The sequence below is a fragment of the Archocentrus centrarchus genome, chromosome 5 (assembly GCF_007364275.1).
Source record: "Archocentrus centrarchus isolate MPI-CPG fArcCen1 chromosome 5, fArcCen1, whole genome shotgun sequence".
Taxonomy (NCBI): Eukaryota; Metazoa; Chordata; class Actinopteri; order Cichliformes; family Cichlidae; genus Archocentrus; species Archocentrus centrarchus.
Window position 1 is genome coordinate 13,573,282 of NC_044350.1, and position 15,745 is coordinate 13,589,026.

Here is a 15,745-nt window from a genome sequence, read left to right on the forward strand (position 1 = left end):
TGCCTTCCTCCTCTCCTCCTGTTGTTCACCCCTTCCCTTCCTCCTGCCCCTCTGCTTCCCCCCGTTCTGTCAAACCCAGTGACTGCAGAGTGAAGTTGTGGAACTATGTGCCAGGCTTGACCCCATGTCTTCCTCGGCGGGTCCTGGCCATCAAGGGCCGAGCCACCAGCCTCCCATGATTGCCTGTTCTCTGCTCACCAATCCTCCCCTCCTCTGGTACCGTTTTAACTCACTTCCGTTTTCTATTCCTTTTCCCGCTTCCTGTTTCTAGCCCACCTTTATTCCTCTTCTACTATTTTCTTGTTTTGTCTGCTCCCTTTGGTTCAGTTTGTAATCTAATCGTAGTTACTGGTTCAATTGCAGACCTCTTCCTCCACTAAGACTTCTTTTTGACTGGAAACAACTCACAGTTCAGTTCTGAATATGTCTTTTTTTTGTGTGTGTGGGGTCAAATCTAATTTGTTTGTGCATGTTGCTCTACTTAAAATGAATATTTTGACATTTAGTTACATAGTTTCTCCACTGAGATTTGAGGATGAGAGGATCAATGCCACCTTATATTTGCTGGATCAATATAGGGCAGTGTTTCTGCTGGTGTACGGCAAACCCGGCCATCCACAGGGCTCCACCGGAGATGAGAATTTCTTTATTTACACAAAAGCTACAACTATTAGTGTAACTATAAAGGAATAAAAGAGAAATGAAGTTACAACAAATGTTATAACTTAATACAATTTTACCTTTAGCTGTTGAACTTGAGACTTGAGACGGCAGCACTGATAAAAAAGACAGGAGGCCGAGCTGGAGGTGGCAGCGCTGAAGATGCTAAGATTTTCTTTGGGACTGACCAGAATGGCCAAGATTAGAAATGAGTATATCAGAGTGACGGCTCAGGCTGAGCAGTTTGAAAATAAAGTTAGAGACTCGAGGCTGATTTGGACATGTGCAGAGGAGGGATAGTCTGTATATTGGACAAAGGATGTTGACTATGGAGCTGCCAGGCAGGAGGAAAAGAGGAAGACCACAGACAAGATCCATGGATGTAGTGAAGGAGGATACGCAGAGGGTTGAAGTGACAGAAGAGGATGCTGGAGAGGGGGTTAGATGGAAGGAGATGATCCGCTATGGCAACCCCTCCAGGGAAGAGCCGAAAGAAGAAGGAGAGGAAGAAGAAGGAGAAGACCTTTAGTTATTGAGCTCATATCCCTAGCAGAAACCCTGCAAATAAGATAATAACTAATTAAGATAACTATAGATAATGACATTAATATAAAAGGATGAATAGTACTGATTGGTGGTTTTTGGTTACGTTTGGAGTAAGCTAAGCTAGTTTCTGGCTTTATACTCAGTGCGTAGAGTATCAGTCTTTAAAATAAAAGAAGTGACTGCAGAAGTTCTGTTTGACAGAAGTCTTTGTGAAAATGACCCTGAAGCTCTTGCGATCAGTGAACACTTCTCTAATGAGTTTATGGTCTCAAACTTACAAAATGATGTAAGCTATGGCTCCAATTAGAGTCAAAAAGAAAAATAAAGCTGGAAACAGCTACAGTTGTGTGAAAACCAAAGTTTTCCCAGGACTCTATGCAGAAAAACTAAATACACCCTGTGATTCAGCAGCTTATCCAACCACATTTAGCAGCACTAACTGCATGACTTTTTTGGGCTTTTCTTTTTCAGCCATTCTGTTGGAGATTTGCTGGTGTGCTTGAGGCCATCTGTCGCACATTGGGATGTACACTCCTGGGAAGATTGGCATTGTGTGTTAACACACACCTGAGCCCAGCAAACTGCTAAAGCTTCTGCTTTTATAGAAGTGGTCACACTTGCTGATAATTAAGTTATTTAATTAGCAGCACCTGGCTGCTACAGTATGTACCCTCACAATCCCTGTGGAAGCATTAAGGGTCTACTTAAGCTTTCTTTTTCGTAGGACTGTAAGATGGCAATAGTCAAAATGCTCAAGTCAAGGCTTCAAAAACGGGACTTCGTGAACCAGTGGGTGATGTCACAGTAGTATCTTATTTATACACCTGTGGCTAGAGAAATCAATTTATTTCTTAAAAAAAATCCAGTCAGTGTTAGGAGATGCTAAATCTGTCATTTAGCATCTCCTAACATCTTAAGAGTGATGTATGGTGTTAATTGAAAATGCGATGCTGTTGTGTGTTACCTAACTGACTGAGCAGCACAGTGAGAATGAGCAAGTGAAACTGTGAATACTATGCTGAGTAAAAGTGTTGCTGTGGGCAGGTTAATTGGATTTACTTGTTGCAGAGTTATGAACTTGCTTCTAAACTTTAGGTTTTACTGTGACACCACGTAGAAGGGTCTTTAATGAAGTCTGTGCGGGCATGTATGTGTGTGTTTGTGTGTGTGTGTATGAAGTGTTCTTTGAAGTCAGTGTCTTTGTGTTGTGTCTGATGTACAATGACTTGTTTTGAAAGTGGGAGTGCCTGATTGATGTTCTGTTATTTTCTCCCTTTGTTGTGTTCTTCTTGCTTACGGTTGCTAACCCCCCCCCCCCCCCCTCTCTCTCTCCAGTGACAAGACGGTGAAGATCTGGCTGTCAAAGGTGTGGAGGAAGAGGTGAGAACCGATGCGATGACGGTTCCTTTGTCAGCCATTTTCCTGCAACTTCAGCCACTGATCTGTGACCTGCTCACTTCTACCACTGAAATGTGACACTGAAATCACAGTTTCCAAGGCGATCGAGGTGTTTTTTTTTTTTTCTTTGTCACAAGGCAACATAACAAAGCCAAGGTGAAATATGTAGTCAAAGGAAAAAGTGTTTGCCTTTCAGATTTTTCTTTTTTTTTTTTTTTTTTACTGCCAATTTGAAAGTGCCATTCAAATGTGGTGCTACTTGGAAAAGATGAACAGCACCGTGCCTGGATGTGGATGCATCAGGCAAAAGCGGCTTCTCTCCTGACATGAAAACTACTACAGCCTGGTGTTAAATAAATGAGAAAGTGTCCTTCTGTTCCTTCAAAACAGTGAGATGGATCTGCTCAGAGACATGTGTATTCATGCATCTGTTGTTTGAAAATTAAGACATGGTCTGAATTTAAAAACCCAGAGGGATGCAAAAGAACTGGAACCAGTGTTGGTCCATTCAGGAGCGTTGTGGCTATTCTGACGCAAGTGGATGATCATACTGTTCACTGCAGTGGATCAACTGACCATCTTTTGGATGTCACTGGAAAATTACACAAAGTACCATCACTTAGTCTCCTGCTTTTGACTCCATGTTTTCTCCCTTTACGATCAAGTTTCTCTCACTATCTTACTGGAACTTTAATTGTTTTCCATTTTTGTAATATATTATGTTAATTTATTGTTTTTCCCTACCTCACTTGTTTTGGACTTTTGATATGAGGTGGGAGGGAAAATTTTTACGGGTCTCCACGTACAAAAACACCTGGTGCTCCACATTTTGAAATTTTTTTTTTTTTTTTTAATGCTCTGACTAGCTCTTGTGCTCTGTGTGGATTTGTCCTCTGTGGGCCTCTGGCTATCAGACTGTCTGGCTGCTGATCTGGCAAATAGGAAAGCACATGTCCAGTAGCACAAGGTAGCGCTGGTCCTGGAAGACCCGAATAGACTTTATTATCTGCTCTGTAAAGTGCTAACTGCGGCAAAAAATAAGAAACACCCCTGCAGATGCACATGACATAAACAGTACACAGTCCTCGCACATTCTTGAGTGCTGCATCGAGGCCAAAGAGCCAGATCATTATCCGAACCAACCTTCAGTATGTGGCTCATACCTGCCATTTATCCTCAACGCAAAGCGTAATAGGAGCACTACCCGTTTCCCTTAGCCTTTTTTTTCAGCTCCACTCTGATCTTTGAGGTTAGTAAGAGTGTCAGACTGACCAGCCTTACTGAGGAGTCCACCTCTTTCCCAGCTACTTCTCTGGGAAGCCAATTTAATTAGAGGTCTCACAGCTCTCACCAGCTTTTCAGGCAAGATTACTTGGGTGAAAGTAGGTCATAACTGAGAGGGATTTATTATTAACATCCCAATTTTCTTCCACCCACTATTTGCTGCTATACTTACAGACAGGAATAAACTTCCTGTACCCGTGCACTGATGTACAAATCTGTTTATGTGGCAGATTATGTGTGTGGGCAGCAGATACATATGCACAAACTGTGGACACACACACACAAATAGACGCTTTCAGAGGATGTTTCGGTTATCCGTCTTGCCTGATAGGTCCTGGCGTCTCTCACTGTGTTGATTTAGTGTCTCTTTAATGAAACAGATTCAGCTCTGATGTATTCCACTGACACAAACACACACGTACATACACATCTACAGGCTACAGCAACTCTTAAAAAGTCAGTTAAAATCTGTCTTTTTTTTTTTTTTTTTTGTCTGACACCTGATTTATAATACAGAAAATGGCAAGTGTTCACATCTCTTTATGAACTTTTCCTGTACCGCTCCAAAATGACAAGCGCTTCTTTTCACACAGATGTCTTACCGCATGATTAGAAATAAAACAATTCACAGTCTCTTAGTATCGCAGCTAAGCTTTGTTCCGCTAGGCAATATCACTCTGTCTGTTAAAAAAAATAATACATTGGTAGTTTAGTGCACTTTTCCTTATAAAAGACCCAGAGACATACAGTATGTAGTTGAGATAAGTGATGCTGGGATCATAAAACAGCATTCACAGGCGCATTCAGAAGAGTGTTGAAAGTATAAAGTGGTTTCAACAAGCTTTCTATCAACTCTGCTCTAATGACTGAGTATGTTCTGCTGCTGTTTCATGTATCCAACATGAGTTTGAAGCTGCTTACACTCCAAAAACAATTACAGTGACATGCAAAAGTTTGAGCACCTTCTTTAAAAATTTCTGTTACTGGGAATGGCTAGGCAAGTGATGCATGATTAACATTTTGAATTTCCCTATATTATAGTTTTGAAATAATAAAAAAAATGAAGGAAATGTTACCTGAAATATCAAAACTTAACTTTTTGTAAGCTATTATTGTTTCATTACTTGCTCAGGTGGTTTTTAGTGATCCCTCCTGCAAAAAAGGCTTCTTATTCCGTGAAACTCTTGGGATATCTTACGTGCAAAGATTCTTTTTTTTTTTTTTTTTTTTTTTAGGTCTTTGTACATATTTTCAGTAATGTTAGAGGACTCTGAGGGCCTTTGCAAAAACATCAGCTTCTTAAGCCATTCCATTTTTTGATTTTAAGGTGTGTTTATGGATCGTTATCCTGACGGAGCGGCCGTATCTTTTTCATCTTTTTTAAGATGCTGTGATGTTGGCTTCCCTTCACCAGTGAAATGTTTCCCTTGCCACTGGCTCAAACACAAGACCAAAGCTTGATATAGTGACCCTCCTCCTTAACAGTTGGAGAGGTATTCCTTTTAATCCAGTTGAGCACACAAAGTGCTTTCTACTACAAGTCCCATTCACCCAATCACACACACATTCACATAGAGCTTTTATCTATGCCTCCACACTTTCTAACATTCACACACAGACTCACACAGACTGGATGCATTGGGTGAAACTTCAGTATCTTTCCCAAAGATATGACTGCATGCAAACTGGATCGAGCCACCAACTTTCCGATTGGTAGACAACCCACTCTACCACCTGAACCCCAGCCACCCCAAACATCTTTCCACACTGAGACGACAAATTTCTATTTAATTTCACCAGTCCACTGGACTTCTTTTCAGGAATTCCAGACCTCAAATTGACCTCCATCGTTCCTCTTAACCAACATTTCTTATTTATGCTTACTAACTGACCGCCTCCTGAAAAACACTTTCCTGTTTTCTTATAGCTGCTGCTGTGTGGGCATCAATTATTTACATTTTTAGAGTGCTAGGCAGCTGCTGGAGGAGTTCAGTGGCTGCTCAGTGTTAGTATTTGTAAAGCTTTTAAATATTTGCATCGTCTAGCCTTTCAAATGGAAAACTGTGAAGAAGCCATGACCCTAATAAAAGAATTAGGGTCTGAGAACTTAGTAAAAGTCATCTGAGATCTCAGATTTCTTGGGATGCCCAAACGTTTGCATGCCACTGTATAGGGGTTTTGGTGTTTTTTTTTTTTGTTTTTTTTGGGGGGGGGGGGGTTGTAGTGAATGCAAACATTTGTATGGGATCAGTACGAGGAGACATTCTTGGGCGTTTATATTTTGCTATGATTAGAAACTCAGGTAAAGGTTGAAGGATACTTTTAGTCATAACTTGACCCTGTGAATTTAGGTAGCTTTTTTTCAAACAAACAAATGCCTTGTTTGACAGATTTTTTTTTTTTTTTTTACTTGGAGAAAAATGGTACTGTCGGTGTGTCACCCCTTCTTGTATAGTACCCATTTCCATGTTATGATTTTGCATCTGATTCCCTTTACTTGTTATCTTTGTACTGTGCTTTTGTGTACAGAGTGTACACAGTTACAATAGCATCTTCCCATTCTGGCCAAAGTCTTGCAACTCTAAGATGATGTGCACTGAATTTTGACCATAAATATGTACAAAATAGGGTATTTGTATAGTACTGTTGCTTGAATATAAAACTGAACTGAGTGGTGAAAAATGTGATCAGTAGGGAAATTAAACTCCAGAACATAAGTTTTCTACTTTGACTCCACTGTACACTATGTATTTATCTGTGCCAATTAGCCAACTGACCCTACTCACCAGGTTGGTGGTGTGTTTCATGTGGTAACAATGCTTTAGCTCATTTACAAACCTCTCCATACTTCTGCTCAATGCTAGGATCTTGTAGTTCTGTAGCTTTAGGCACTCTCTGTTGTGCCCTGTGCTTGTACATTACCTGAAGGATGCATTATGCTGGTGGTGCTGATCAGAAGTCCAAAAGCACAGTTCAGTGGGCAACTCATTTGTTGTTTTATTGCTAATTTGAAAAATTCACACCTGAATAGATTTACTATCAAAATGCAGTCCATATCAAAATGGACTGCAGTGCACAACACAAAAGATGTACTGCAAAAATGACGATTCTGCATAAAATTACTAAACTCAAAGAGTAATTATAAACATGCAAAAGCAATAAATTATCATCTAAACTTGGGTCAGCCCCAGCTTAAGTTGCCCTAAGCTCTGAGACTTGTACTTCAGCCTCTTTCAGCATCACTTCATTACTTGATAATGTGTAAATAGCTGTGCCAATTCCTTTTTCACATATTACAGAGGAGATGCCGTTGAGGTTAAGTGACTTTTCTTTCTCATCGGCTGAATCTCTGAAAGTAAGGTTTACGCATACTTTGAAAAATGAACACAAGGCTGTTTCCCAGCTATGTAATTAAGCCATGTTTTAGACTTAGTTTACAAAGAATTGGTTTAGGAGTCCCAAACACGGCTTCAGCCATAAAAGATATACTGAAAAGAGGACATCAGTTTAGAACTACAGTAGGGTTAGAGATGAATAATAATAATAATGTTTCTGCTGATATAATATGTAAGATAACAGTTCAGACATTAAAAAAAGACAGTTCTCTGCTGTCCCTTTTTATAGCATTAGCAAGAAGAACCTACTGTAGAATTTCATAGCTCCATTTAGTATATAGTTTAAATACTGACCAACTGAATAAATAGAACGAAGTTACAAATCCCGTGTCAAATCACAGTCTCTAAAACCCATTAATTTGTAATTAATAGGGACGTTCCTGCCGACTAATTTGCTAGTAATTCAAACGAGAAAAAAATTAGACTAGTTGACCTCAGAAAGTATTCAAAACTGAGCACACTTTAAATGGTCTAAGTTAAGCTTTGGCCAAACAAATATTTTGTGTGGAGCTATATGAAACCATTAATGATGTTCTGTGTTAATCAATTCACATTTTAAATGGTGCTGAACTGTGTGTCACTTTGTGTAAAAGGTTGCAAACACACACAGTGTCAGATTTTTATTTTATTTTTTGCAGAGTTTGGCTAACCTTAGCAGGGCTAGCTGCAGTAGCATTGGTTTCTTGCTAGCGTCCACATCTCAGCGAAGAATATGGTTACACATTGCTCCGGATGGTTGATTTGATTCCAGTTTATTCTGGCAAAGCTGACTTACATTTGCTCCTTACTTTGCTTTTACATCAAAACTCAGCAAAATAGGACTGTGAGCATGGCTAACCAGACACCACTGTGGTGTCTAGTTAGCATTGGTAACCAGACGCCACTATGGTGTGGTAACATCTTTGAACCAGCTACTGCTATTGGACATTGAGAAAATAATAATACATTTAACCGACTAGTATTTCTGGCACCGATTAGCAAGAGCAGGAGCATTTAAATGTCTAGTCGACTAGTCGCTCGCCTCCCTAGTAATTAAATATCCAAAATTTGTGCCAATTTTAATAAAAAAAACAACTAACTGTGGTAAACAACAAAGCATACTGCTCACACAATGAATTGACCATTTGCTGTGCCCCACTACCAATTACTGTTGGTACACTTTCACACTCTCACACAGCACATGCAGTTTATATTAATAGCTGTGAAAATCTGCAGTTATATAGAAGGACGTTCTTGGACAGGCGTCACAGTGGTTTGATTTATTCCTCAAAACTGTTGCAAGGTCATTTTCTTTTACCAGAGAAAATGTAAGGAATAAGCAAATCTAATGCCCTTTAATACAAGTTTCAGTGTACATTTCCCCCCAAACCAAATGAAGATCAGGGCCGAGCTGCTATTGTTACTCTTTGATATAGTAGTCTCTTTGCTCTCATTGTAGTGGTTGTTCCAGTTCTGAACAGGTATTTTTGTACTAGAACTCTAAGTAATGTGAAATGGCCCTGTTTTGGAAATAATGCAAGGATACTTCTGCTTACTTAGTACCATCCTTTCCTTCTGTAAAGGATAAAAGAGACATAATGCTATAAATCTCTTTACACTGAATACTGATCCTATTAGAGGCCCATTCACATTTCTGGATGTTTACAAATACAAATCTGCCTTGTGTTGCTACATTTTCAAAGCTATGACTTGGGCTATTTTTTGGTGGTGGTGTTGAGCAACTGGTGAATTGGCTCAATGCAAAATGTAAATTGCATGTTTCCACAGGCAAGAAATTTTCACCATAGGACCACAGGACAGATTGGAGAATCAAACTGCCAGTCAGACCAGTCGTGTGATTGCCACCTTCAGCCCTTTGTTTCCAGCCCAGCCATCCTTTGACTATATGGGGGAAAACCCCCTGAGTAGTCAGTCTCTCAGCATTAGCCCCATGCCTCAGCCAACAGGCCTTACTGCCTTAACAAACAGAAGATGAATGCAGGACATTGATAATCATTCGCCACATATCCTGAATCTCTGATGATTGTAGATTGTCCTACAGATTGTGGTATTCTGTTCGTAGTGAGTCAGCGTCTCTGCTCGCTTTATCATGAGGCTGAAAAAGACTTTCAACTTTGCCTCAGGCTGCTGAGAGGATAGGATCATGTCTAGGCACAATCTGGAGGGCTGTTGATCAAGAGGGCACTTTACTGCTCTGCTGCTTGTCAGTGACACACACCAACACGCATCTCCTCTGCAGCTGCTCAAGTACTTTTTTCTCCAGGTGTGTGTAGTGTGGTAACACAGTATGTGACAGTATCTGTGAAAAAATGTACTCATGGGACATAAATGCAGGGTCAAAGGTCATTTGTGCCTTTTATTGCACAGACTACTCCCTCTTAAACGACTGTAAATATCTGTACAGCTGTTTTTTTTTAAATATATGATAACGTGCATGTAAGCAAGCCATGTAAAATAGGTTTGAACTGTAAATAATGTAAATAAATATTTAAAGAAGGATCCATTAAGACAATAAATCTGTTCAAAACAACTGCATTTTGTGGTTCTGAATTTATTGCAATGCATTGTTAGTGCATCCAGTTCAGACCTGACCATATGCATATGGATGTCAACACTATTCACTGGTTTTTGCTCTTCAAATGTAAGAATATGCCAGTTATATTGTATCATTACTTGATTATCTGCCAGGAATTCTTTTTATTAACTTGATTAATTTCTTTTTTATTATTGCATTTACCCAGCTTTGTAAATTCTTAGCTCATGATTCCATCAGTCTGATATTAAAACCAATGGATCTTTTACTTTGCAGATGGGAGATGAGTTTGTGATCATTCAGTACAAACAGACCAACAGGTTGTAGAGGATGAAATGTAGACATGGGACGGAGTGTTTTTCAACCAGATTCATTTCTTTCTACTTCTGGGATAGAGATACATTTCCAAAACTCATAAATCCTCATTTCCTTTGCAAACTCTGATCATTAACTTGTGTCGGGCTGCGCCTGGCCCAGCCACGATGGGAGACACAAGCACTGTGATGTACGATGGCCATTAATGCCTCAGAGGAGGCAAAAACCATTTGAAGATGCCAGTCACAAACAAATAAACATCCATACGCAAACCCTGTAACATCCCAGCTGCATGTGATCCATCTGCTCTCTCCATACAGCAAACTCCTGAAATTTCATTTGAATCCTTCCATCTGTTTCATTACACTTCAGCGTTCCAGTAAGTCTGTTTTCACTAGCTGATCCATCAATCTCTGTCCTACAATATCCATCACCTTGTAACTAAAAATGCAATATGAAATTCAGCCAAATACCCTGAGAGTGTAGCAATGTTCTATATTCAGAGTGTACTGATAGGCACAACAAAATGAAAGTATCCAGTATCACAGCAGCCTCTTGTTTTTGTAATAATGGCAATGTCAGTGGGCCACTTGGCTGGTCTGTCACTTTTCACAGTTTGCAGAAAGAAATCTGTGGGTGTTGGACGGTTATAAATGTTGTGGTAGACATTCTTGGTTCAATAATTTGAGTTTTGTTGTAAGGAAAAATACCTGCAAAACTAATGATATGCCAGTCAGCTTCAACATTTTCTGTTTGTGTTACAAAATGTTAAAATGTATTCATTATTCATAAATAGAATAATATCCATAAATAGACAATGACAGAAATTACCCAGTAATAGTTTGATCTACAGACTTTAACAGTTTATTAGATTTTTTTTTTTTTTTAAATGATGATGCAAATGAGGAGGAGCAACATTATGGAAACGAGCCTGACTGCCGAAAAGGATTAAGACTGAGATGGAAGAAGAATCACAAGAAAGAAAGGAGTTTGGTTTTGAGGGCTGGGGAATAAGAAGAATCCTGTCGGGAAGACAATAGACCAAAAAAAAAAAAAAAAGACAATAAAAGTGCAACAGCAGGCCTATTATTATTATTTTTTTAAAAGTGAAGATGTAGAAGGCAGCACCTCTAGTGTGACATTACGGGAGATAAACTGAGAACATGCCCCACACATACTGAACAAATGTGTGGAGAGCAAAAGCTGAAGAATTTTTCATGGAGTGCTATACCCTCCATGAACAAACACAAACACACACACACACACACACACACATACAGCTTTTATAGTGAGTGATTGACACTTTAGGTTAGAACCAGGTTAGACCTTATTCACTCTACATAAATTCACACTTAGGAAGAGAAATAAGTGAGAGGTACTCTGAAAGAAAGTCATGAACTCAAGATTTTAGTCCTGAAGAAACTAATAAACTTCTTTTTCTTCAAAAAAACACCACTGTTTCTCACTCACACGGCAAGCATTTGCACACCCACTGAGGACAGCCTTGGACTACCACCCATATACCACCGTCTAATCCCATTATACACTCTCTCTTTGAGTCCGGGTTTACACACACCGCGACACTCTGTGGTATCAGGCTTATTCACATCAGAAGGACACTTAGTCATTCATGAACATGGATGGAAAAAACCACAATGCTAATTTAATAATTAGATTTAGTGGGAGCTTTTGTAAAACAGTGTTTATAAGTGTATAATATACTGAATACTTAATTAATTGACAGATTAGTCATGTTCAAGTAGGCAGGTTCAGTAGAAATGACTCAGCTATAAGGTCAGTGACACATTCAGTATAATGTCAGGCATGAAAGGAGGAAATCAGCTCTTTCTTATTTGTCATTTGCTAACTTTATACAGCCCAGAGCAAAGTGGCTTCATATTATGACAATAACAATGTAAATACAATTCAGAGATGTTCACTGAATTAGTTTCTCATTTTAAAGGAATAATTTTATACTTTGGAAAGTGCACTTCTTGCCAAGAATTGAATAACAAGATCTATTTCCGCACAGGTTCTGATTTTGCTAAGTGGCTGTTGTCCTGAGACCACAGTGTGCCTCCACAGTGATACCTGAATTACCTCAAACCATTATGATGAGCCCAAACTCCTTTGATGATTTCTCCTCTTCTGTGATGAAGACCTGAAACTATTTTAGAATATGTTATCCCCCAGTCAGCGCAATTATCTCCAGTGTGCAACAGTGACCGCTGACTATTTCATTTGGAGAAGCTGTGACAGCACCTGATGTATTCAGTGCAGCTGAGAATAGAGTTCTCCAGTGTTAATTCATCAGCAACCAACAACCAAATCTTGTAAGTTGTGGTGGGAAAAAAAGTGACTGAATCAGTTTAAATGTGAGGACATCATGTAATAGAGGTTGAAGCATTTGATGGGTTTAGAGTAACATTCATAAGATGGGTTGAGGTGAAGACATCTACTCGCCATCTTGCCAAAAATTGCCCACAGTATCTCTATGATAGTCACAGAGAAATCAATATTATGGACAGCTTGTCAAGGTTGCTGGGAGCTTTTTGACCCCAACTTTTGCTTATTGCCTGGTGCTTTTTCAGTTAATTTGAGGAAAGGCTCACTAACCTGAGATCCACCATCATTAATATTGGAGGGAAGTTTTTTGGCTAAAGCCAGTTAAGAGTGCCCTTTAGTATATATTTTAAACAGGTTATACGTGTATTGGCAGTAAACATAAAAGTTGGTTAGCACTGGCTTTGTAGCTTGATAACATCATCATTTTTACTAGTAAACTTTTAGCCGGACTTCAAAATATCAGCATTTATATTGTAGTACATTTGGATTGTTAGCATAAAGAAGAAAGAGCTAGCCTGAGAGCTAGCTACACTGACTCAGTCCAAAGGTAAACTCTGTTTATACCAGCATCTTTACAGCTCTCTATTTATCTGGTTTCCTGAACACCTGTCACTGGGGTAATGTTGCAAGAAAATTTATGTGCATGGAAACTGAGTGCACAAAATGCTAGGTAATTCAATCTCCTCATCTAACCTGATCACAAAAGAACAATATACGATATATATATATATATATATATATATATATATATATATATATATATATATATATATATATATATATATATATATATATATATATATATATACACACAAGCTGAAAAATAAGCAGCTAGCTAGTAGGTCTAAACACTGATTCAATTTGTGTCGTACTCTATTCTGTTTCATTTTTGACTTGGTCAAGTTTTGATGGATTTAATGCTCCTTTTCTTGTAATTTTCTCTCTTGTGGCTACTGAATCACCCACCCAAATATATTTACAGCAATAACATATACATCAGGAATCATAAAATGGGTCACTTCCTGTACAAAAGAAGACAGGGTGTCTCTTGATAGATACTTTGTCACAGATCATTACAACAGCAGATGACAGCACATTTATGAAAACAGGTTAAATCACTGGCAGTGTTTGGTGAAATAGCACATTTATTTATTCCTAACATAAATACTTTTCAGTTTCCCCATTTGAATCCACTTTCTTGGTATTTTCATGTAATGCATGTTTCTGGCTCTCACTTTGACTTCTTCGTTGATGCCTTTTCTTTTGCTGGCTTTTTTGTGCTCTTCCATGGCAGGAAGTTGTAGGATACCAGAGCTGTGAGGAGGTAAGTGGCCATGCCAGTGTACCTTCCAATTACAAGACACAGCGGCTGTGCAAGCACGAACAGACAGAACACGTTCATCGACGCCTGGTCATTCAGCTCCACCCGATCCTCCCGCGTGGCCTTCATCACTCCAAAGAAATACATCAGTGCCACCGCTGGATAAAAGGCCATTTCCATCATGATGAAGATGAGACGCTGCCTTTGGATTTAACGGGCATATGTATTGAAAAGTAGTTTGTAAAATCCACTGAATTATTGAGTATTTTCAGAGACACACTCACCCTTGTGAAATACACTCTCTCCCAGACAGAAATCCCTCTCAAGTGTGAAGGAGGCTGTGACAGAAAAACAGACTGGGACCTTTGATCCTTCATCACAACAGTCCTGTCAAACATTATCCACCTACTTTGTTCCTTATCGGGGCGGTGGAAGGTTGTTGCCATCTCTACATGATCTGGCATTTTTAATAAAGCGCTCTTTTAAATACTCCACCGAACAAACAGGTGCTTTCATGTGCATCACCTCAAAGTTACTGCATTCCTCAACAATTCTTAGAATACGTCCATCTCCCTGTCATTTTTTGAGCATATGAATAAGCTGACTTAAGTGAACTGAATGACATGCCATAAATTAATTATGCTATAAAATCTCCAACTTTACTTTGACATAGCACGTCTTATAAACTGTTATTTTTGGACATTTTTTTGTAATCTGAAGTGACTTCAAACACACAAGAAGGAAAAATATTTGGGGTCTGGAGGGAATTTCCCTTTTTTGCAGTGCAGAGTTAGATAAGAAAGCTGATGGCACTCTCGTGCCTGTGCACTGAAGGAATTTAAAATAACATGAGTGTGTGCTGCTTAAGCCTTTAGGTTTCTGCGTGTTCGTTTATCGAACAGAAATGAGACAACACAACGGAATAAGGAGTCCAATTATTAAATTTAATAAAACCATTTCAAACAGGTTACAGATATCTGGGTCAGACTGCATGCCATGCCCGTGTGAGATGACATGAAGTACTGGCACCTTCTAATTCAGCTTACAGTACAGTTTCATAAAGTCACAGCTTATCAATCTTGGTTACATCATTATAGAAAATAGAATGTGGAAAACAGAGAATTTCAAAAATAGGGTGACCTCGAAGTATCCATTTCTATCATTGTGTAGTCTTCATCAGTGTGGTTTATTGCACTGTCAGAACACAAAGTTCATGATGACACGAAACATTATAAGCTTCTGTATTTTTAATCAGTTATGTTTATCTTCCTGTGTAAGACAAATTTCTCAGGGAAATAAGTATACATAAGGTAAGAGGACACATATACTATGAACTTCATGAAACTCATTTCCTTCAGTACCAAATAAGAAGCTGTTGACATGAGCTAGCATAGAAGGAACATAACAAAACAAATTTTTTTTATCCTGAAGAACCTAGAACTGCCTAATTAACACACCAGTAGCACTTTATAATGCAGCTTGATAATAACACGGTAGTAGTGTGCTTATAATGTGAGAAATAACGTGGTAATAGCATGTAATAACATTTAACTTAATGACTAATGTAATAACCAAGTAGCTTGGTCTCAACCTTGGGTTTTAGCTGAAAATTAGACTGAAATGTATACAGTGGGCAAAACCATTTAGTCTTGTAAAATTAGCAATATGATAACCACTGAGCATTTCAATGGTAATTTGTATGCAAATGTTTTCAGTTATTTGAACACTATTACCATATCATAATAGTGAAATTAATAGCACTTTATAGCCTAAAAAACAATCTCCTTTGTTTGAATGTAGTAAAGTAAATATTTTGTGTTTGATGTTGTGGTAGTTTCTATGTATCCATAACCCTAAAATAGGGCTGCAAAATGCAAAACAACCCTTTCTTAAAAAATTGTATTTCATCATAATATTTCCTACAATTTAAACCCAAGGACCAGAAAA

The 15,745-nt window shown here is 38.7% G+C and overlaps 1 protein-coding gene across 1 annotated transcript in view; it reads left to right on the forward strand.

Annotated features, from left to right (window-relative positions):
- Positions 1 to 207, forward strand: part of kif21b (kinesin family member 21B) — a 60,607-nt gene extending 60,400 nt beyond the window's left edge. The window contains 1 exon segment of the mRNA XM_030728806.1: positions 80 to 207. Within this exon segment, the coding sequence (XP_030584666.1) occupies positions 80 to 179 (100 nt within the window). The 3' untranslated portion in view covers positions 180 to 207.
- Positions 208 to 15,745: the final 15,538 nt, after the last annotated feature.